The sequence below is a fragment of the Cetorhinus maximus genome, chromosome 11 (assembly GCF_964194155.1).
Source record: "Cetorhinus maximus chromosome 11, sCetMax3.hap1.1, whole genome shotgun sequence".
Lineage (NCBI taxonomy): Eukaryota > Metazoa > Chordata > Chondrichthyes > Lamniformes > Cetorhinidae > Cetorhinus > Cetorhinus maximus.
In genome coordinates this window covers 126,235,977-126,259,941 of record NC_135889.1, presented here as the reverse complement: position 1 = coordinate 126,259,941, position 23,965 = coordinate 126,235,977, and the positions used below count along the sequence as shown (strand labels likewise).

Below are 23,965 nucleotides of genomic sequence, written 5' to 3'. Positions count from 1 at the left end.
CGGTGATATATTTCCAAGTCAGGATGATGAGTGACTTGGAGGGGAACTTGCAGCAAGACTTCCTTACTTTTAGACTCCAACTTCCTTGCAATAGAGACTAACATATCAATTGCCTTTGTAATTGCTCACTGTGCCTGCCCAGTGATCTAACTGGGAGAGAGCAGAGTTCAAGGGGGTTGGATAATGTGTGAAGTGGCTGCGTTGGTGCAGCTGGTTAGAGCGACATTCGATATCAGCTGATGATTACTGCGTGGCACTCGCGTTCAGACCCAGGAACTATCACTGACATGGAGCGAAGTAGAAGCTGTGTTTTATTTAGCACAGAGCGAGTCGCTTTGTGATGGTGAGAGCTCTCAGTCTTTGCCAGCATAGCTCTCGAACACCCCAAGGGGCCTCAGCAGATTAATGAGAGTCAGATATAATTTCCAGCCTTTCTCTTTCTCTCTCTCTCTCTCTCTCTCTCGGAACATGCCTCAAGGTTTCTTGGCCTGTCACTTTGCTCCTGCTTCTGCCAAGTTCCTGGAATGAAGAACGAGTTTATTCAAAAACTCATTTTCCCCTCTCCCCCCTTCAGGAACGGTTAACACTGACACCTCATGGCAAAGGTTAATCTAACACAGGATCCTCATCATTCCTACTGACCCCTCCACCGCATCACTGGCCCTGCATGCCTCCTCACTTGATTTCTCCTGTCACTTCCCAGAACCTGTATGGGAGCTTTCCCACTATTCCACATTAGAGTGCGTCACTGCCACGATGGCTGCTTCAAGCTCACACAGAGGGTCAGACTCACAAACAAACCCTCACACATTCACATACACACACGCTTGCACAGTCATACACTCATACAGACACACACACACACGCACACGCACTCTCTCTCTCTCTCTCTCTCACACACACACACACACACACAACACTCTCATCCACTCACACACACATATACACAGAATTAAACAAAAACTCACATTCACACATGCACTCACAGATTCAAACTCACATCCCTACACTCACACACACACACACACACTCACACACACAGATTCACACACACACCCACACCCCTACAGACACACACAGTTTCACACACTCACATCCCTACACTCACAGACACAGATTCACACACACACCCACATGCCTACAGACACATACTGTTTCACACACTGACATCCCTACACTCACACACACACATTCATACACTGACATCCCTACACTCACACACACAGATTCACACACTGACATCCCTACACTCACACACACAGATTCACACACTGACATCCCTACACTCACACACACAGATTCACACACTGACATCCCTACACTCACACACACAGATTCACACACACACACACACCCTTACATACATACAAACACAAACACATTCACGCACTCACATCCCTACACACACATACAGTTTCACACAATCACACCCCCACACTCACACGCACACTCTCACTCATATACTTACATCACATGTCCACTCACACTCACATTCACAGAGAATCTTACACAAAAACTGCTGATAAACTCATACAGCTGGGCTTTACTGGGTGTGTTTCAGTGGGAGGTGGACACGTAAAATATGAGGGGTGGCAAGTGCACCACCTCCTTGCCCACACCCAAGCTGTGCCCCATAACACGGGGGGAGTGGGGGGAGGGGTTGTTGAAATGGGCAGCCTGCCCACCGCCTGTAATCAAAGGTTGATTGGAGTATTTCACACGCCATTGGCCCCACTATTATGCTGCCCACACAAACACACGGCAGTGGTCTGCAGGCAGGAGTGGGAGGGCTCTTCTTTCAAAAGGTTTCTATGTGGGTGGGAGGGGAGCAGGGAACTCTCTTCAAGGGGCACACCCTTTGCACATTGGGGACACCAAACCCCTCCCCAATAAGATAACACCCCAATTCCTTCCTCCCCTCTCTGCACTGCAAACCCCACATCCCCACCCCCTCACTCCCCTCTGTAAGGTGCCCAATCATTCCCCGGTCAACACCACGGACTGAGCCGAGTCCAGGATCCAGTGGGATCTTCACCCTGGATCTGGAGCCCTGGCAGCACCCGGGGGTGGGGCTGCCTTCCAGGGAGGGGTGGAACTTCCCAGACTCTCCTTGCGCCCAACACCATCACAGCGATGGTGAGGACATTTCGGTCATCGGTCAGGTTCTGAGGGACCTTTTAGCCGGGTTCGTCCGGTGGGGGTGTGGGTGGGGGCGGTGTATGGGTATGGGGCAGAGGGTTTGGAAGGTGAGCAATATCCCCTCCCCACTCCACAAACTAACTCACATTCACACACTCACGCTCAGTCATACTCAACAGCGGGATGGAATTTTACACCCCTACCCCCCACACGAGGGTCTGTAACCTCGGCTGGTGTGAGGGCAGCACTGTGCCAATCCCCGCTGGGGCACATCTACCCTGGGTCAGTCAATGGCCACTTCAGGGCATTCAAGCACCATCACTGGTATTTTACCAACGCGGGAGCGGGTCCAGGACACATGGTGACATGTGTGGGCTGAGAGGGGGCCCTCCTGCTTGTGCACTCTTCAGGGTTGCCATAATCCTCTGGTCCAGCGGGGCTGCTTTGTCCTGGATGGTGTCGAGCTTCTTGAGTGTTGTGGGAGCTGCACTCATCCAGGCAAGTGGGGAGTATTCCATCACACTCCTGATTTGTGCCTTGTAGATGGTGGACAGGCTTTGGGGAGTCAGGAGGTGAGTTACTCGCTGCAGAATTACCAGCTTCACAACAGTGGATTAATTGATAAAATGCACCAATCAAATGGTCACATGGTGTGATCCTCATCACATGTGAAAATTGTTAAAATTTGAACAATCCACATTTAAATTAACAGTTTGTCGCCAACTCTCAATCTTTACTTTCTCTGAGTAATAGATAAAAAGGTCAGAACACTCCACAGGAATGTAGAAGCAGGAGTAGACCATTCAGCCCTTTGAACCTGCTACACCATTCAATCAAACCAAGGCTGAGGTGGTTGTGTCTCAACTCCAAATTGTCCTCTTCGCAGGACAGGTACAGCACGGGGTTAGATACAGAGTAAAGCTCCCTCTACACCGTCCCCATCAAACACTCCCAGGACAGGTACAGCACGCGGTTAGATACAGAGTAAAGCTCCCTCTACACCGTCCCCATCAAACACTCCCAGGACAGGTACAGCACGCGGTTAGATACAGAGTAAAGCTCCCTCTACACTCTCCCCATCAAACACTCCCAGGACAGGTACAACACGGGGTTAGATACAGAGTAAAGCTCCCTCTACACTGTCCCCATCAAACACTCCCAGGACAGGTACAGCACGGGGTTAGATACAGTGTAAAAAGCACCGTCTACACTATCCTATTGATGAGATGATTCATCAACAAACCCGAGATGAATGCATCATCCTGTTAACAAACTATTTCCTTTGTTACGGCCATGTGGGGAAGGGTATGAATGACTCCCCCATTCCATCTCTCCAGGTCTGTCCATCACAGTATTGTTTTGTGATTTAGAGATTATGTGCTTTGCCAATACAGTATGTACCGGTCAATTTACACTCTCAGTTGTAAAGGATTAGTCAGACGGGATTACTTTGATTAAATAAAAAACAAGACAAGTTTATTGAAACTCATTCCTGAATTAAAAAAAGACTAGGGGTGGGAAGTTTCCGTTCCCACTGGCATCGGGCGTGTTGAGTGGTGTGAGTGGACAATATCGCAAGAAGGCCAAAAAATTCGGTTTCATGACATGGTGAAATTGGTTTGCAATTGTCTGCTCTGCCCATCAATGCCCAATGCCCAAGGGTCCTGTTTCCCGCCATCGAACATCGGAAACCTCATTGTAACACATCAGCACATCGTTATATGTCCATCCCACCAGAATCATTCCCCCCTCCCCCCAGTGGACCATCCGTCCAGTTCAGTGGAAAACACGCCAGTGCAGAACACGTCTTGATGAGTGTGATGTGCAGAAGTCAGGACTTACCCCCAGGGCCTTGCTCACATCACAGACACCCGAGGAGCAGAGGGTGCTGGAGCCCCACAGCACTGGGACCCTGGGGGAACGTCCGTCACTCACTGGGTCAATTCTCATGGACTTGGCTCCACGGTGAAACAGCTCCCGGAAATTGGAAAGTCACTGCTGAGGGTCTGCTCACAACGGATGATGGTCAGGGGGGTGGGAGAGGGAGGTCTAGGATTGACTGGGAGATGAAAAGCTGGGGGTCTGATGTTGGAAACAAAGGTGTCAGCACGGTGAGGTTGGGAGGTGGGGGAATGAAGGTGTCAGGGGGTTGAACTTGTGCTGGGGGGGGAGAGCACTGGGGGAGGGGAGGGTGGTAACAGGTGAGAAGACGTCAACTGGGGAGGTAGGTGTAAGGGAAGGAGTTCGGAAAGGGGAACGTGTCTGGGAGAGAAAGGAATCCGGGAGAGGGGAAGGAATAAGGGTGGAGGAAGGGTAGAGGAGTCCATAACCAGGGGTCACAGTCTGAGGATATGGGGTAGACCATTTAGGACTGAGATGAGGAGAAATTTCTTCACCCAGAGAGTGGTGAGCCTGTGGAACTTGTTACCACAGAAAGTAGTTGAGGCCAAAACATTGTATGTTTTCAAGAAGGAGCTAGATATAGCTCTTGGGGCAAAAGGGGTCAAAGGATATGGGGAGAAAGCGGGAGCAGGCTATTGAGTTGGATGATCAGCCATGATCATAATGAATGGTGGAGCAGGCTCGAAGGGCCGAATGGCCTACTCCTGCTCCTAGTTTCTATGTTTCTATGTAAGAAGTCAGGAAGCGGGAAGGACTAAGATGGAGGGAGTCCAGGGGAGGGAAGGAGTTCCAAGGGGAGAAGGAGTTCCAAGAGGGGAAGGAGTTCCAAGGGGAGAAGGAGTGCTGAGGAGGGGAAGTCCAGGTGAATGTGCAAGGGAGGGCTCTGATGAGTCAGTGACTGCCTCCTGGGTAATGAACTGAGGGTGGGTGTGGTAGGAGGGGATGGTGAGAATGACCGAGGGCAGAGTGAGGCAGTAGGGTTGGAGGGTTAGGGTAGGGCATTGGTGAAGGGACGGTGAGGGTGGTTGGTGGGGACTCAGAGGCAGACACCGATCCTGGGCTGGAAAGGAGGAGGTCAGGGAGGTTAATGTGGATGGGGGCAGGATTTTTGGGACGGGAGGGAACGTGCACGGTTCACCTGGACATCCCTGAAGGAAAAGGGTTTGGCCGGTCAGTAACAGAGGGGAGGCGGAAGGTGATACCGGTGCTGGGGGTTCGACGGTGATGGGAGAAAGGAAATGGGTGAATCAGGGAGGGGAAAGAATAGGGGAGCGCAAGGATAGCTAGCACTGCCATGCTTGTTAAATCAAAAGTGAAATGAGCGTTGTGGTGGGCAAGAGTCTCGTGCAAGCCTCTCCCACATACACGGAGCCTTCACTTTTCACACTCATCTCAATGTCCTAAGCATTTTCACTGCTGCCTTCTGGGGTTCACTTTCAGTTGACCATCTGAGCTGAGCTGCATCTCCACCCACCCACTGTTCACACTCCCATGTAGCACCTGTTCTTGCCCACCACAACGCTCATTTCACTTTTGATTTAACAAGCATGGCAGTGCTAGCTATCCTTGCGCTCCCCTATTCTTTCCCCTCCCTGATTCACCCATTTCCTTTCTCCCATCACCGTCGAACCCCAGCAGCACCACCTTCCATCTCCCCACTGTGACCTACCAGCCACAACCCTTTCTTTCGGAGATGTCCAGGTGAACATGCATGATCCCTTCCTTCCCGAAAATCCCACCTGCATCCACATTAACCTCCCTGACCTCCTCCCTCCCACACACACACACACACACGTCTCCCTCCAGAATCACTGGTAGACCGGCTGTGTGCAGCTGAACTGTGCGGGGGAGGGGGGCAGGGGAATGCAGTGGGAAGACTTGCGAAACCTGTCAATGAAGCTGAAAGACACCATTACACATTATTCAGTGAAACTGAATGTGTTTTCAGATTGTAAAGTGACAAAATGTATTCACCTGTGCAACCAACTGTGATCAGAATTTCTTAACCTTTGAATGCCTTAGACGTCTAGGTGCTGCCCTGACATCCGCAGTAGGGGTGGAGACAGCCTTTACGTTGGGCCCTGTTGCCCCTGATGGCTTCAGCGTGGGTTCTCTGGAGCCTCAGAGCTTTGGCTACTCCCTCTGCGATGACAGAGGACAAGGTTGAGGGGCTCACAGGCAAAGGGGACTTGGAGGGAGTGGACAGCATCTGAGATCCCTGAGTGGATGACCCAGGGGTGTCCAGCTGCTGCTCCTCTTCCCTTCAGATGTCCAAGGGGCCCTGGCCTGACTCCTTGAGGGAAAGGACCACCTGGAGGGACGTCGAGGTGCCCTGTTTCCCTCTTGCGTTTGCACTGTAGGAGCTCATCCATGGATCCCGCGATGGAGTGCAGATCTGCATGCATCTCGCATTCTGCTGGACCAGGGTCTCCATGGCGTCCACCATCCTCCCCATGGAGACCTCCATACGTGCACATGTGGGCACCACTTCATCAGAGAGCAGGCAGTCACACTCCTCTGACTCGCGTGCCACTCTGTTGAGGGCTTTCAACAGCTCTGTGTGATGTTTCCCCACCTTCTGCTGACTCTCCAGGATGAATTGGAAGGCCGAATCCAGAGGCTCGTCATCTGACTTGCACCTCACAGATGCCTCTTCCCCAGCAGTCCTCAGAGTGCCGGGGAGCTTGGCCAAACCTGCCTCCTCCTGCTGCGGATGTCTGTCCGTGTGGTGATCACCAGATTGTGAATCCAAGCCTATTCTAGATCTAGGTCCCACTGAGGTGTGTGTCTCTGCGCTGGTGGAGGGTGTGGGTCAGCACTGTGACAGGTATTCCAGGCTGCTTATTTCCAGCTCTTCAATGGAGGAGGTGTCCTCTTGGCTGGAGATGAGGACCTGGATGGAGCTGAGGGACTGGCTGACTGAGGGTGTCAGTAACTTGGCAGAGCTCCCTGTGAACCAACGTAGTGATAATTAACGCATGGCAGCAGAGGCAAAGCGGGAGAGAGAGACACTCACAGTTGCGTTGAGAGAGGGATGATGTGGTGTAGGGTCCTCACGTGTGTGTTCGTCTCCAACCTCACCATCACCACAGGCAGGGTCCACATCCTCACCAGCCAGCGCGATGGCAACTCCTCAAAGTGAGTGAGGGGTCTAATGTGGGCCACTCCACCCCCGATCTGGGACCTGCCTCCCCTGATGTGAACCAGCTTCTCCTGTGTGAAAACAGATGGAGAGAGTGTGAGCAGGACACATGGCACTGTGTGGAATGTTTGTGTGGTGAGTGGAGCCATGGACGGGATGAGGACACGAGCTCCAGAGATATGAGCCTGATGGAGATGTGAGGGTGTGTGTGTGAGTTAGTGGTGTTGTCCCTTGAGGTGTGAGATCCCTGTGGATGTGTGATGGGTTTGTGAGTGTGAGTTGAGAGTGATGAGGTGGTCGACTTACCCTGGCAGAATGGATGAGACCATTCATCCTGTAGCGGCACTGGGTGGCTGTCCTCTGTTGCAGGGCGTTGGTGCTGACCAGCACTGCCTCCACCCCCCAGGCTGGATTGGTGGGTGACCTTGCTTGCTGGTCTTCACCTGGACAGGGGTAGAGGACATCACGGTGTGCCACTACTGCACCCAAAAGGCACTGGAGGGACATGTCTTCCGGACAGCAGCCCTGGGCTGAGGACGCGGCGAGGTGAGGGTGTGGTGGGCGAATGAGAGCCCACCCGCCATGGAAACAGCCTGTTTCCCGGGAACGCATCATTAATGCAGCGGGTTTGGTACGATACCGTGTGAAAAGCCTCCATTGTGGCTGACGGGTAAAACATACCTTTTCCTGCCCACTACTGCACAGGGTGCAAATCTGGGACAATTCGATCTGAGGTAATTCACAGCCACCATCACACACACTCGCCTGGGCTATTCTTATACACGCACCAATACAGACACCAGAACAAGAGGACAGCCTTGATGATCTTTTACTGTTCATAAAGAAGATAAAACAAAATAGTATACGGCTAGTTGCCCTTTGGCTGGTCTTGATGCACTGATTCCCTAACCCTAACCTTTCCTTGACTTCACTTGTGTTTTGTTCAGTTCTGTTCCTGGGTATAGTTGTATTGAGCAGATTTCCATGTTTGGTTCCCATAAGATCTTGGTTTGTAGTAGATTTCTCTTTCGGAATGGTTACTTTGCAAATCTGGGCACAATACTCTCCAGAGATTGACAGAGAGCAAACAGCTTCTTGCAGCCTGTTTCAGTACAGCGTTCCGATCTCCGACCTCCCTCCTGCTTGGTAACTGTCTCTTAAAGTACCCTGCTGGCTATATATTCCAGAGAAAGTCTATTGGCCCAGGTTTGCTGCAGTCATTGTTTTGAGAACAGGTAATTGCATTTTGATATCTCACCTCAGAAATAAGTGACAAATGTCAGGATAATGTAAAGCCAACAGGAGATGGGGCCGTTCCCCCTCCCGAGAGGTTTGAGTGTCTGTCCTCGCGATGCAAGCTTGTATAATGTAGCCATCTGACAGGCTCCATTGTCTGAAGAGAATATTAGCTTATTTTTAATATCGAGCCAGAAAAAGAAATATTAGAAATTGTATCTTTAAAGAAAAAGGCACCTCCTCATAATACCTTTAAAAACATGACTTATATAGAAATAACAATAGAAATGATCATAAATTCATCATGAGTAAATTGATTTGTTTTTATTCAATGTCCCTAATCTACCGAACTCTTGCCCTCCAGATGATGGGAAGATTTTCTCCGGCAGTGGTGTGGGACATCCATTTGGACCTCGCTGTTACAAAGGAGACATCATGGGCTGTGGAATCATGTTCCCGCGGGATTTCCACCTGGACAGTGAAGGTGTGTACAGCCCCCATGCTCTGTGTACTCCCTGTGTACTCCCCGACACTTTGTGTACACCCCCATACCCTGTGCACTCTCTGTGTACTCCACCATATTTTGTGTACTCTCTTCGTGCTCCCCCTACTCTGTGTACTCTCTGTGTAATTCCCCCACTCTGTGTACTTTCTATGTACACCCCCCATACCCTGTGTACTCTCTGTGTATCCCTCCTACTCTGTGTACTCCTCCTACTCTGTGTACTCTCTGTGTACTCCTACTACTCTGTGTACTCTCTGTGTACTCCTCCTACTCTGTGTACTTTCTGTGTACATCCCCCATACTTTGTGTACTCTCTGTGTACTCCTCCTACTCTGTGTACTCTCTGTGTACTCTCCCCTGCTCTGTGTACTTTCTGTGTACGCCCCCATACTCTGCGTACTCTCTGTGTACTCTCCCCTGCTCTGTGTACTTTCTGTGTACCCCCTCATACTCTGCGTACTCTCTGTATACTCCTCCTTGCTCTGTGTATTCTCTGTGTATTTCCCCCATACTCTGTGTAGTCTCTTTCTACTCCTCCATACTCTGTGTATTCCCACAATTCTCAGGTCCCCATCCCCCATTCTCTGTGTACTCCCTATGCTGGGAAGAACGAGTTTGTCCATCTCTCGGTCCAGTTCCAACCAGGCACCAGTCTTGATTTTTGTGTCCTGAGTTCTCTTCCCCACTATCAACATCCTGGGGGTTACCATTGACCAGAAACTGAACTGGACTAGCCATATAAATACTGTGGCTACAAGAGCAGGTCAGAGGCTGGGAATCCTGCAGCGAGTAACTCACCTCCTGACTTCCTCTATGTCCACCATCTTCAAGGCACAAGTCAGGAGTGTGATGGAATACTCCGGACTTTTTAAAAATGTATTCTTTCACGGGATGTGGGTGTCACTGGCTGGGCCAGAATTTATTACCCATCCCTAATTGCCCTTGAGAAGGTGGTGGTGAGCTGCCTTCTTGAACCGCTGCAGTCCATGTGGTGTAGGTACACCCACAGTGCTGTTAGGGAGGGAGTTCCAGGATTTTGACCCAGCGACAGTGAAGGAACGGCGATATATTTCCAAGTCAGGATGGTGAGTGACTTGGAGGGGAACTTCCAAGTGGTGGTGTTCCCATCTATCTGCTGTCCTTGTCCTTCTAGATGGTAGTGGTTGTGGGTTTGGAAGGTGCTGTCGAAGGAGACTTGGTGAGTTGCTGCAGTGCATCTTGTAGACTGCAGCTACAAGAACAATAGCCTGAATTTCACACTTGTCCATGTGCCCCAAGTCAGCAGGAGCAGAAGCAGGTGTGGAATCTGCTCCCAGCTGTGGTCTTGTTGCAAGTGGATGGCCCAGCACGAAATGCCTCTGAATGGTCGGAAAGGGCCGGGCGGGGACCTGTCTGACACCAGTTCCAATGGAGACCCAGTGGGCACTTTAAAACCGGCAAAAGCAGCTCCCTGGATTCTGCCAGAGGGGGATCTTTAGAGTCGGACTGGAGACTGGAACAATGGCCTCACCAGCAGCTGGTGCATTACCGCCAAAGGTTCCACGACCAGCTGCGCTTGGTAAGGGTGAGTACCGTATTAGCATGGACCAGTGTGGAGAAGTGTTAATGGCTAGACAAACCCCTACCCCCCACCGTGGAGCTCAGGGGTGTTAGAGTCTGAGCACCAACTGTGATTGACACTGACACCGGCCAAGGGGGTGAGCCCTGGCTGCTGGGACTGAGTGCCTTGTGGGTCCAGGGCCACAACCTGGATGTGCCTCAGCTGGGGTTGGCCAGGCTGCAATGGGGCTGCAGGGAGAGAGTGGACTCATCAATGCTCCTCTGTCCTTTCAGGAGAAGATGGCCCATAACAACATCGAGAGGTCATGGACAGCGGAGGCTCCCCAAACCTCCTCATTCCGACAAGGTATGAGACGGACACCTTGGAGCTGGAGAGCTGTCAATCACCTCATTCAGCCGGTCGTAGAGAGACTGGGGTCTCTGGCTAAGGTGAGCACAGTGCACAGAGGTGAGAGTTTCACATTGTGCAACCATTCTAGTGCAGTCTCCTCATTGATATGAGCCTCGAACCTGGAGTCCCCATTGATCATTGGAAGACGATGGCACCATGATGCAGATCTCCATTGTCTCACCAGGGTGCCTGGCACAGTGACAGTGTGATGACTGTAACTAATGACATGTCCTTGTTCTCCCTTAGATTCTCCACCACGCACCCAATCGCAGGACCCCGAAGACCCACCCCTGACACCGGAGGACCACCAGGCTTCACTTGCACCTGCGCCACACCCACTGTCTGAACCAGGCACCAGCGCAGATACCAGCACCTCAGTGAGCATTAGATCATTGGCTAGTATCTCGATGCACATTGGATAGGATACTTCACACTCGCTGGAGGTGCAGGCGGAGGCAGAGAGTGCCCAGGGCCCCGGCAGTCAGAGGGCTGCTGGAGACCAGGACGATGATCAGTCAAAGGCTGATGATGAGCCTCTGGAGTCGTCCATTAGGCAGCAGATGCTGGATGTCCAGGGGGATGTGCGGGAGGATCTGGTGGAGATCCATGAGGGTATCAGAAGCACATCTTCAGAAGACCTGGTCCTCTCTATCACCGCCCTTGTGGAGGCGTGACTCGTATTGTAACGCTGCTCTGCCTCTGTTCTTGGATGGCAGAGAGTCGCCATGAGCCATCTTTTCAACAGATAGCCCTTGTCACCCAGCAGCCACCCATCTAATCGGGCTGGGGCACTGAAGAGCCCCGGCACCTGGGAGTGTCTCAGGATGTAGGCGTTGTGGGAGCTGCCTGGATACCTTGCACAGACTTGCAGAATCTGCATCCTGTGGTCACATATTACCTGCATGTTCATGGAATGGAATCCCTTCCTGTTGATGAAGGCACCCGGCTCACCCGCTGGCGCCTTGATGGCCACATGTGTACAGTCTATAGCACCCTGGACACGGGGGAAGCCAGCAATGGCTGCAAAGCCTCTGGCTCGCTGTATCTGGCTGGCCTCGTCCGTACAGAAATGAATAAATGTCATTACCCATCTGAACAGAACGTCTGTCACCAGCTTGACACAACTGTGGACAGCGGATTGGGAGACTCCACACAGATCCCCCACTGAACCCTGGAAAGAGCCGGAGGCATAGAGGTTGAGGGTCACTGTGACCTTCAGAGCCACTGGCCTGGGGTGTCCACCCACACAGTCGGAGCTGATCTCAGGCCCGATCCTCTGACAGATGGAGGTCACTGTCTCCCTGGAGAGACGGAGCCTCCTTCGGCATTGCACCTCAGACATATTGAGGTAGCTGCATCACCGCCTGTAAACCCGGGCAGCAGGATAGTGGCATCTTCTGTGGCCCCTTCCTCCTTGGACTTCCCATTGGCCCTGCGCCCCTTGTGCCTGCGCCTCTCCTCCCACAGGTCCCTCCTCTGGAGGCTGGATAGGGACACCTGGTCTCCTCTCCCTTCTGCCCCTCTCTCCCTCCTCAGAGGTGGAGGTGCCCCCAGCGGAGACCACAATCCCCATTCCCAGGGTAAGGGAAGGTTGTCTGATACCCGGAAGGATCCACACGGTCTGAATCCTCCAGGAGCCTTGGAGACACCAAGAAGCCTGGAATGAAGCCTGGAAATGCTAAGGATGAAGCTCAGAACAGAGATACAGAACAAACTATCTCCTAAACTCCTCACTCCTCACACTGGCAATGCTGAATGAGGTTTTGTTAAAAGTGGGCTGCTCGCCTGCCCGTGCAACGAGTGCAAAATCGCACGAGCTACTTGAAATCAACAGTGGCCTTTTTAATGGCCTTAAGTAGCCTTTTAATAGGTGGCGGGCACGGCTCTGATACCCGGGCGCCCAATACCCGCCCAATACCCGCCTGATACCCGCACAGCTCCGATACCCACGCGCCCAATACCCGCACGATACCCGCACGATACCCGCACGGCTCCAACACCCGAGCGCCCGCCGACCTGAAGATTACTTACATGCAGGATGACATCGGGACATTCGCCCAACATCACCTCACGCTATTTCACATCCATTCAGATCGGGCGCGCGCCCGCACACGAGGGGTAAAATTCTGCCCAATGAATGACCTCTTCAGAGGGCAGTTAGGAGTCCAGGAGGTTGGAGTCACGTATAGGCTCAGACTGGGTAACAATGCAGGGTCGATCTCCCTATTGGCCATTAGTGAGTCAGCTGGGTTTTTATGACATTCCGACATTTTCATGTCTGAACTCATATTCCCAAACTATCGGCCTGGGATTTGAGGTCAGAGTCTCTGATTTTTCACCTAATAACAGAATCAAGACATCACCAAACTCCACCCTGGGTCTGAATTGATGGAGAGGAGGGCAGGAAGAAAGTGGGCACTGTATATATTGTCAGCTTATTGCGAGCACTTATTCTCTGACAACATTAAAGGTATTTATTAACCCTGTGTTTTAGGAGAGTGTGACACTGATGGGAAAGAGCGTTTCCAGCAGAGCAAGAGCAAGGTGAGACAGCCAAGAGGTGCGGTATTGTACTGCACCGACTCTGAGGAGGATGAAGATGATGATGGTGAGGGATGTGGAGAGAGTCATCGCCAGTCACAGAAAGTTGTGGTGAGTCACAACCTGAGCACAATAGTGAGTCACAACAAGATCTGCTGGACACTTCCAGTTCAGAGGAGTGTGCCCATGGTTATTTTTTATTCATTCACGGGATGTGGGCTTCGCTGGCTGGTCCAGCATTTAATGCCCATCCCTAATTGCCCCTTGAGAAGGTGGTGGTGAGCTGCCTTCTTGAACCGCTGCAGTCCATGTGGTGTAGGTACACCCACAGTGCTGTTAGGGAGGGAGTTCCAGGATTTTGACCCAGCGACAGTGAAGGAACGGTGATATATTTCCAAGTCAGAATGGTGAATGGCTTGAAGGGGAACTTCCAGGTGGTGGTGTTCCCATCTATCTGCTGCCCTTGTCCTTCTAGATGGTAACGGTCGTGGATTTGGAAGGTGCTGTCGAAGGAGCCTTGGTGAGTTCTTGTTTTAATAAGTATACTACCCTCTTAACCCCAGTCCCCACCGCCCCCTGCCATAGAAACAAAGAAAAGTTACAGCACAGAAGGAGGCCATTGGGCCCATCTTCTTGCCCCCCCCTCCTATTTGAAATGAGGTCCCAAAGCAAGAAAGACTTCCATCGCCAGAGTGTTTCTCACATCTTAACAATGTCACAAAGTGCTTAGCAGCCAAGGAAATCATTTTGAAGCACAGTCAATTATGCACAGCAAGATCCCACAGACAGTGATGAAGCAATGGACGGAGAATCTGCAGATGTGTTGGATTCAGGAGTAAATATTGGCCAGGACAGCACGGAGAATTCCCTTTCTCTTCTACAAATAGTGGCTGTGGGATCTTTTCCTTCAGAGTGCAGCACTCCCTCAGTACTGACCCTCTGACAGTGCAGCACTCCCTCAGTACTGACCCTCTGAGAGTGCAGCACTCCCTCAGTACTGACCCTCCGACAGTGCAGCACTCCCTCAGTACCGACCCTCTGACAGTGCAGCACTCCCTCAGTACTGACCCTCTGACAGTACAGCACTCCCTCAGTACTGACCCTCTGACAGTGCAGCACTCCCTCAGTACTGACCCTCCGACAGTGCAGCACTCCCTCAGTACTGACCCTCCGACAGCGCAGCACTCCCTCAGTACTGACCCTCTGACAGTGCAGCACTCCCTCAGTACTGACCCTCTGACAGTGCAGCACTCCCTCAGTACCTACCCTCTGACAGTGCAGCACTCCCTCAGTACTGACCCTCTGACAGTGCAGCACTCCCTCAGTACTGACCCTCCGACAGTGCAGCACTCCCTCAGTACTGACCCTCGGACAGTGCAGCACTCCCTCAGTACTGACCCTCTGACAGTGCAGCACTCCCTCAGTACTGACCCTCTGACAGTGCAGCACTCCCTCAGTACTGACCCTCTGACAGTGCAGCACTCCCTCAGTACTGACCCTCTGACAGTGCAGCACTCCCTCAGTACTGACCCTCTGACAGTGCAGCACTCCCTCAGTACTGACCCTCTGACAGTGCAGCGCTGCCTTAGTACTGACCCTCCGTCAGTGCAGCACTCCCTCAGTACTGACCCTCTGAGAGTGCAGCACTCCCTCAGTACTGACCCTCTGACAGTGCAGCACTCCCTCAGTACTGACCCTCTGACAGTGCAGCACTGCCTTAGTACTGACCCTCCGTCAGTGCAGCACTCCCTCAGTACTGACCCTCTGACAGTGCAGCACTCCCTCAGTACTGACCCTCTGACAGTGCAGCCCTCCCTCAGTATTGACCCTCTGACAGTGCAGCACTCCCTCAGTACTGACCCTCTGACAGTGCAGCACTCCCTCACTACTGACCCTCTGACAGTGCAGCACTCCCTCAGTACTGACCCTCTGACAGTGCAGCTCTCCCTCAGTACTGACCCTCCGACAGTGCAGCACTCCCTCAGTACTGACCCTCTGACAGTGCAGCACTCCCTCAGTACTGACCCTCCGACAGTGCAGCACTCCCTCAGTACTGACCCTCTGACAGTGCAGCACTCCCTCAGTACTGACCCTCTGACAGCGCAGCACTCCCTCAGTACTGACCCTCTGACAGTGCAGCACTCCCTCAGTACTGACCCTCTGACAGTGCAGCACTCCCTCAGTACTGACCCTCTGACAGTGCAGCACTCCCTCAGTACTGACCCTCTGACAGTGCAGTACTCCCTCAGTACTGACCCTCTGACAGTGCAGCACTCCCTCAGTACTGACCCTCTGACAGTGCAGCACTCCCTCAGTACTGACCCTCTGACAGTGCAGCACTCCGTCAGTACTGACCCTCTGACAGTGCAGCACTCCCTCAGTACTGACCCTCTGACAGTGCAGCACTCCCTCAGTACTGACCCTCTGACAGTGCAGCGCTGCCTTAGTACTGACCCTCCGTCAGTGCAGCACTCCCTCAGTACTGACCCTCTGAGAGTGCAGCACTCCCTCAGTACTGACCCTCTGACAGTGCAGCACTCCCTCAGTACTGACCCTCTGACAGTGCAGCACTCCCTCAGTACTGACCCTCTGACAGTGCAGCACTCCCTCAGTACTGACCCTCTGACAGTGCAGCTCTCCCTCAGTACTGACCCTCTGACAGTGCAGCACTCCCTCAGTACTGACCCTCTGACAGTGCAGCACTCCCTCAGTACTGACCCTCGGACAGTGCAGCACTCCCTCAGTACTGACTCTCCGACAGTGCAGCACTCCCTCAGTACTGACCCTCCGACAGTGCAGCACTCCCTCAGTACTGACCCTCCGACAGCGCAGCACTCCCTCAGTACTGACCCTCTGACAGCGCAGCACTCCCTCAGTACTGACCCTCTGACAGCGCAGCACTCCCTCAGTACTGACCCTCTGACAGTGCAGCACTCCCTCAGTACTGACCCTCTGACAGTGCAGCACTCCCTCAGTACTGACCCTCTGACTGTTCAGCACTCCCTCCGTACTGACCCTCTGACAGTGCTGCACTCCCTCAGTACTGACCCTCCGACAGTGCAGCACTCCCTCAGTGCTGACCCTCCGACAGTGCAGCACTCCCTCAGTACTGACCCTCTGACAGTGCAGCACTCCCTCAGTACTGACCCTCTGACAGTGCAGCACTCCCTCAGTACTGACCCTCTGACAGTGCAGCACTCCCTCAGTACTGACCCTCTGACAGTGCAGCTCTCCCTCAGTACTGACCCTCTGACAGTGCAGCACTCCCTCAGTACTGACCCTCTGACAGTGCAGCACTCCCTCAGTACTGACCCTCGGACAGTGCAGCACTCCCTCAGTACTGACTCTCCGACAGTGCAGCACTCCCTCAGTACTGACCCTCCGACAGTGCAGCACTCCCTCAGTACTGACCCTCCGACAGCGCAGCACTCCCTCAGTACTGACCCTCTGACAGCGCAGCACTCCCTCAGTACTGACCCTCTGACAGCGCAGCACTCCCTCAGTACTGACCCTCTGACAGTGCAGCACTCCCTCAGTACTGACCCTCTGACAGTGCAGCACTCCCTCAGTACTGACCCTCTGACTGTTCAGCACTCCCTCCGTACTGACCCTCTGACAGTGCTGCACTCCCTCAGTACTGACCCTCCGACAGTGCAGCACTCCCTCAGTGCTGACCCTCCGACAGTGCAGCACTCCCTCAGTACTGACCCTCTGACAGTGCAGCACTCCCTCAGTACTGACCCTCTGACAGTGCAGCACTCCCTCGGTACTGACCCTCTGACAGTGCAGCACTCCCTCAGTACTGACCCTCTGACAGTGCAGCACTCCCTCACTACCCCACTGGAGGAATTGACCCTTATTGGCCTTCTGGCAATTGCCTCTGCTCTCCCTCCAGCAGCTTACTGAGGAACAACTTGTACTTATATCAGTGGGGGAGCACACATATCTCAGATAGTTGTGTTGTTTGAGACAGTTGCAGAGATAGTGTGCAGAGCGACTGAATAGAAAGTAGTGACCCTGAAACTGTCAGATTGTCTTAGAAACCCAACTGATTTTCCCCCTGGACCTTCGGGAAGGAAACCTGCCATCCTTACCTGCCTTGGTGACTCTAGCCCCTCATCAATGTCTTTGTCTCTTATTAACTCCCTGAATCGAATAGCAAGACCATCAGTTGTTATAAAGCAGGGTGTCCTGATGCTTGGTTAATTTCTGGCCTTTTGCCAGCAATACCCACTCCCGAGAATGAATTAAAAGATGAAATTCTTAATTTTGATGCCAGACCAGGCGCCAATGAGACATCCTAGAATGATCGAATGATACCAGTGCAGGTGCAGGCTATTTGGCCCATCGGTCCTGTACCAGCTCAATGAAAAAGCTATCCAATTGGTCCCATTCCCCCTGCTCTTTCCCAAAAGCTCTGCAAATGTTTCCTTTTCAAGTATTTATCCCATTCCCTTCTGAAAGTTATTATTGAATCTGCTTCCACCGCCCTTTCAGGCAGCGCCTTCCTGATCACAACAACTCTCTGTGTTAAAAAAAACTCTCCTCCTCTCCCACTCTGGGTCTTTTACCTTCAATCTGTGTCCCTCTGGTTACTGGCTCTCCTGCCACTGGGGACAGTGGATTTGGGTCTTGGGGAGCAGCAGTTTTGATGAGCTGAAGGTTATGGAGGGTGAACACTCGAGAGAGTGTTGGAATCGATAAACCTGGAGGCAACAAAGGCATGACTGAGGGTTTTGCCAGGCGATGAGCTGAGGCCGGGATGAAGACAGATGATCTTTACAGCGATGGAAGTTGGTGGTGTTGGTGATAAGAGGGTCTGGGTTTAGTCGCTCTGTTCAGTTAAATGGAATGGCCCAGGTGGTTCAGTTTGAGGTGGAGCTCTGGCCAGGAGGTATGGGATTGGCAGGGGCAGGGGCTTGGGGCCCCGGAGTGAGGGGGAGGGGAGTGAGAGGCAGGTTGGGGGCAGCTCAAGTTTAGACCCTGGCCTGTGCCGAGGTTACTGACCTCACCCGGTGTGTAACTGAGTGTATTTGGGTAAGAGCGACAGAGCTGACTATCACATCCACCCCTATCCCTGTGACCTGACTGTGAATCACTCTTTCTCTAGGTGTTTTTCTCTCGCAATGGAAAGATTATCGGGAAGAAGGAGAGTTGGATCCCGCAAGGCGGTTTCTATCCCACCATTGGGATGCTGAGCTCAGAGGAGAGAGTGAAGGTGGATTTTCGCCCACTCAGTGGCTGAGGTGAACACTAGATAAAAGGAACTGAGAAGCCAGAGAACATTAATAAACAGTGAGACTGAAACTTCAAACATTGTTCCTTCAGTATTTTGTTCTTACAGTAGGGCTTTGAGTTCAAGCTAATTCCTTTGAGCGGCAGTGGTTTAACTCCCCCTGCCCCCTGTACGGTGTCGATGGGCTGAATGGCCACCCTCGGTGCTGCCTGATTCTATGGGTTGGAATTTGCCGCGATTGTTGTGACGCTGATGTTGGCCTCGGTTAAAGTTGGAAACCTGGAAGTGGCCATGGTGGCACATTGGTCACAATCTGCTGAGAGGTGGCAGCCAGTGAAGAAGGCAGACTCCAGGAGCCTTGTCTTATTAAAGAAGGGGGAGGGCCAGAGAGGCCACTGCGATGTCCCACTGAGAGTTCACCCGGGTGCTGCTGAGGTCAGCAGGAGATGGCGAGGGTACCTCAGCCACTCTGCGCAGTATTGTAGAAAAGGTTAAAAATCCCTCATGGCCCAGATGTCAGACCATGAATGTGGCAGGAGGGCCTCCTCCTGTGTGCAGAATGTGTCTGTCACATCCCAGTAGGGACTGCGCTGCGATGATGCAGGGAGCTCTCAATTGGCTCAAATTCAATTCAATTCCTGGTTCCTGATCATAACTGGAAGATCCTGAAGGAAGGGGATAACTTTCCCCTAGTTGGCCCAATAATGAATCTAATTGGTTACCCACCATTGCCAGGCAGGTACCCTCTGCTGCGCATGCCCTGCATCCGGCACCATCATTCAGAGGCTGGCATGTGTTGGGTAGCCAGCCTAACACACTGTTTCCCAATTTGCTCCCAGCCTCCTGACCTGCCTCTACAGGACCAGAAAAATTCAGTTCAGTGAGTCTGTGATAAGATCTATTTCCAGTCAAGGACCCAATACAGAATCACACAAAAAAACTCCTTCATTAATCCCACAATTGGCAGCACTGTCCTCGCTCCTGTTGCTGCACTTGGGGGGGTACATCATTAGGCTCAGTACTGCCCATATTTGGGTGCTACAGGTGCCATTCAGCCACTTAATCCTAATGACATCCCATGCAGACGTGCACACACTGGTGAAGGTATTACTGTACACAAACTGTGCAGAATAGGTGGATCATGATGTCATTCAGCTTGCAATTTTGATTTGATGCCAGCACTGCCACTTTGGAGCTTAATGCTCCACCTCACATCCTCTCTGAATAATGCATAGCCGAGCACACATTGAACAGCAGATAGGACCACTACCCCCACCCCCCACAAATGCTAATTAAAGGGATCATTAACTACTTTCTGTTGGTTGCTGATTGATTTCTACTGGTTGCTATTATACAAATGTTGGTTCTTTTCAAGTTGCAAAGATCCACATAAAGAGATATGGTGTTCACTGAAAGACATGGTCTAGACTTCAAGGCTTCTGCACAAATCAGTTGCTCCCAGGCATAGGTGCAGTGGCAGTAAGCATCCCTTTGGAATATAATTGGAAGAGTAAGCAGAGGCAACACAGAGCAGGACAAATTGCTAGAAGAGGGAGGATGAGGAGGAAGGTAGGAGGAGAAACAGGGAGGAAGAGGAGGAGGTAGAGAAAGAGAAGTGGTAACTGAGACAGATCCTTCCTGCTTGGGTTGTATGTGAACAACTACTTTATGTAAGACACCCGTAACCATAACCATATTTCCCTAGTCACAAACAGTCCCACAACTTACCTTCCCTCACAAAATAAACATTTAAAATCAAACTTATAGATGAAATAACTCCATATTGCATACAAATATAGTCACCTTTGTACATTCGCAGTCAATGTCTTAAATGTGCTAGTGCTCCAATGCAGTGCTCCCATGCAGTGCTCCCATGCAGTGCTCCCATGCAGTGCTCCCGTGCAGGGCTCCCGTGCAGTGCTCCCGTGCAGTGCCCCCGTGCAGTGCTCCCGTGCAGTGCTACTCCAGCGCCTGCAACTTGGGTGATCAGAGCCTTCTCTAGGGGAGATTGCAGGCGGCCTGGCTGGGTGACCTCAAGCAGATTTGAGGCTTGAGGACCTGAATTCCCACAATGCCATCTCGACATGAAAGGTATCAACCTGGGCTGGATGGCAGGCAGCAACGAGGGTACTGGCAATATGGCATTGGTGGGAGCAGGAGTGCTGTCATCCTGAGAGGTGCTCCTCAGAGCCACTGCCCCACCCCCAGGCTGTATCTCAGCAATCCTCCTCATGTGTTGGAGGGCAGATTGCTGGACAATCCCTGTAAGCCTCTTTGCACACTGCAATAGGCACATACATGATGGGCCAAATGGCCACCTCCTGTGCTGTAACCAGTCTACAATTCAAGTCCACAGGCAGGATGGCAGCAGCCTGACAATCAGACTGCCTCAGCTACTGGTGCTGCAATGGAAGTTGCAACATTGGACATCGAATGCTGCCTCACGTTTCTGTTCACACGTGTGTGAAAGGAGTTCTCCACCACCTCCACTCTGGAAAGGTTGGGCTCCAAGCTCTGTGCAAAACTCGGTGCCAATGATTGATGTTGGACTCATTCATTTTGGCAGGAAGAATAAAAAAGAAGCACATTATCTAAAGGGTGAGAGATTGAAGTGTTCAGAGATCAGAGGGATCTGGGTGTCCTAGTGCATGAATCACAAAAGGCTAGAATGCAGGTACAGCAAGTAATTAGCAAAGCTAATAGAATGTTATCATTTATTGTGAGGGGAATTGAATACAAAAGTAGGAAGGTTATGCTTCAGTTATACAGGGAATTGGTGAGACCACATCTGGAGCAGTGTGTACAGTATTGGCCCCCTTATTTAAAGAAAAATGTAAATGCTTTAGAAGCAGTTCAGAGAAGGTTTACTTGACTAATACTAGAAATGGGTTGTCTTATGGACAGGTTAGACTTGTATCCACTGGAATTTAGAATAATAAGAGGCGACTTAATTGAAACCTTTAAGATCCTGAGGGGTCTTGACAGGATGGATGTGGAGAGGATGTTTCCTCTTGTGGGAGAATCTAGAACTAGAGGCCACTGTTTAAAAATAAGAGGTCACTCATTTAAGTCAGAGATGAGGAGAAATTTTTTCTCTCTGAGGGTTGTGAGTCTTTGGAACTCTCTTCCTCAAAAGGCAGTGAAAGCAGAGTCTTTGGATATTTTTAAGGCACAGCTAGATAGATTCTTGATAAACAAGGGGGTGAAAGATTATAGTGGGTAGGCAGGAATGTTGAGTTGAGGTTGCATTCAGATCAACCATGATCTTATTGAATGACAGAGCAGGCTCGAGGGGCCGAGTGGCCTACTCCTGCTCCTGATTCATACATTCGTATGTTGGACTCCTCCATGTTTCTTAACGTTAACCATAGGATTCCTGGAAGGCTTCCCCATGCACCAAACATTTCGATGTGTCTGCCCATCAGTGATCTTCTATAATCTGCTACATCTGAAGCCTCTGAGCAGAATATGTGTCTGATCCAGCTCTCTGGTGAGTTGGCACTTGTACTATCCTTATCCCACACCCTGGCTGTGGCTCACTCATGCCTGGTGTCTCACTACGTACCGATCCCTCCTCCAAAATACACAGTGTCAGTATCTCAGCTCCAGAATACTGCACCCCAGTATTGTACCAATCTGCCCACACTAAACTTATACATGTGTAACTCAGCTCAACAATGCACAGCATCACCGTTACTCTTGACCAGCTCACCTCCCCAGCTCCCAGTCTTGAGCAACATTGCCCCCCAACATTTATCAAAAGGGTAATTACAAGAGACAAATTACTGGAGGAGGTCTACTCCAACCCAAGCCTGCCTTTCTTTAATGATCTCCTCAACCCACCAGCGACACACCTTCTCTCACAGCACCCGCTATGGTTTAATCCCACCACACCGAGAAGTAACAGCTGAGGACCAATAGCAGGAGTCAACATCCAGCAGAAACCACTCTCTCATCGTGGACCCCACCGCTCGTCCACCCAGCTCTCATCTCCCACAGCGACAGTGGGCCCTCTTAAACTGTTCCCGGACTAGCTGAGGACTCTGTGCAGCCACTCAGCATCAGTGGGGTCGCCAAGACCACCCAGGCTGCGGCTGTGTTGCAGTCCAATGTCCAGGAGTGTCTGCTGACTAAGCATGGAGGCAGGCTTAAGGAACTCCATCTACCACTGACAAGGCTATTGTTTGGCTCTGTGATTATGTAAACACCAAATAAGTATATATCTCAGCTGGTGACTGTGAGTGTGAGATCTAGTGACAGTGCCATGTGTTCATCATCATTCTCCTGGTCTCCTGTTGGTGTTCCTACACTGCCCAGTCAGATTGCACCTCATGGGTACCTGAAAGGGAAGAGGAACACAGCTCGGGTTGTGGTGTGGGGAAGGAGGGAAAGTAAGAGATACAAGCGGACACCATCAGCAGCCTAGGGATCAGGTGGTGGGGTTAGGGGGAAGTGGGATCAGATATGAGGATATCATCATGTGCGATGGTGTCAGTGATAGTTAGCACCAAGCAGAGCACATCGAGTACAGCCAATCACAGACTATGGGCTTGGGAATTTGGTGAGAGGGAATTTTAAGGGTTAATTTTAAGGACTCATTGCTTTCTAAAATCTCATCTTGTTTGCATTTAGAATTTAACTACAATTTATTGTTAAAGTTATGTTTCTTTCAGCCTTGGTCAGGGATAAACAAGTTCCCTCCAGGAGAGGCAGCTACAGATAGTTAACTAGGTAGTTAGTTTGAACTAGCAAGACTGGGGCCAATATCCTCAACAGAAGATTTGCTAGTGCTTTTGGGAAGGCTTTATACTAGCACGGGAGATAAGGGGGAGCCAGTTGATGTGGTATATTTGGATTTTCAGAAGCTTTCGACACGGTCACATAGGAGGATAGTAATAAAATTAAAACATATGGAATTAGGGGTAATACACTGACATTGATTGAAAATTGGTTAACGGACAGGGAACAGAAAGCAGGTCATTCTCAGGTTGACAGGCTGTGACTACTGGACTACTGCAAGGGTCAGTTCCTGGGCCCCAGCTGTTCACAATCTATATGATTTGGATATGGGGACCAAATGTAATATTTCCAAGTTTGCTGAAGTCACAAAACTAGGTGGGAATGCGAGTTATAAGGAGGATACAAAGAGGCTTCAAGGAGATTTAGACAGGTTGAGTGAGTGGGAAAGTGTGAAGTTACCCGCTTTGGTGGGAAAAGCAGAAATGCAGAGTATTTCTTAAATGGGGAGAAATTGGGGAGTGTTGATGTCCAAAGGGACCTGGGTGTCCTTGTTCATGAGTCACTGAAAACTAA

General features: G+C 51.4%; 1 protein-coding gene across 1 annotated transcript in view; it reads left to right on the top strand.

Annotated features, from left to right (window-relative positions):
- Positions 1-18,727, top strand: part of LOC144686231 (SPRY domain-containing protein 3-like) — a 1,189,784-nt gene extending 1,171,057 nt beyond the window's left edge. Inside the window, exons 9-11 of the mRNA XM_078551322.1 lie at positions 8,784-8,903; positions 13,370-13,527; positions 18,527-18,727. Coding sequence (XP_078407448.1) covers positions 8,784-8,903; positions 13,370-13,527; positions 18,527-18,661 — 413 coding nt within the window. The 3' untranslated portion in view covers positions 18,662-18,727. The remainder of the gene's footprint in view (positions 1-8,783; positions 8,904-13,369; positions 13,528-18,526) is intronic.
- Positions 18,728-23,965: the final 5,238 nt, after the last annotated feature.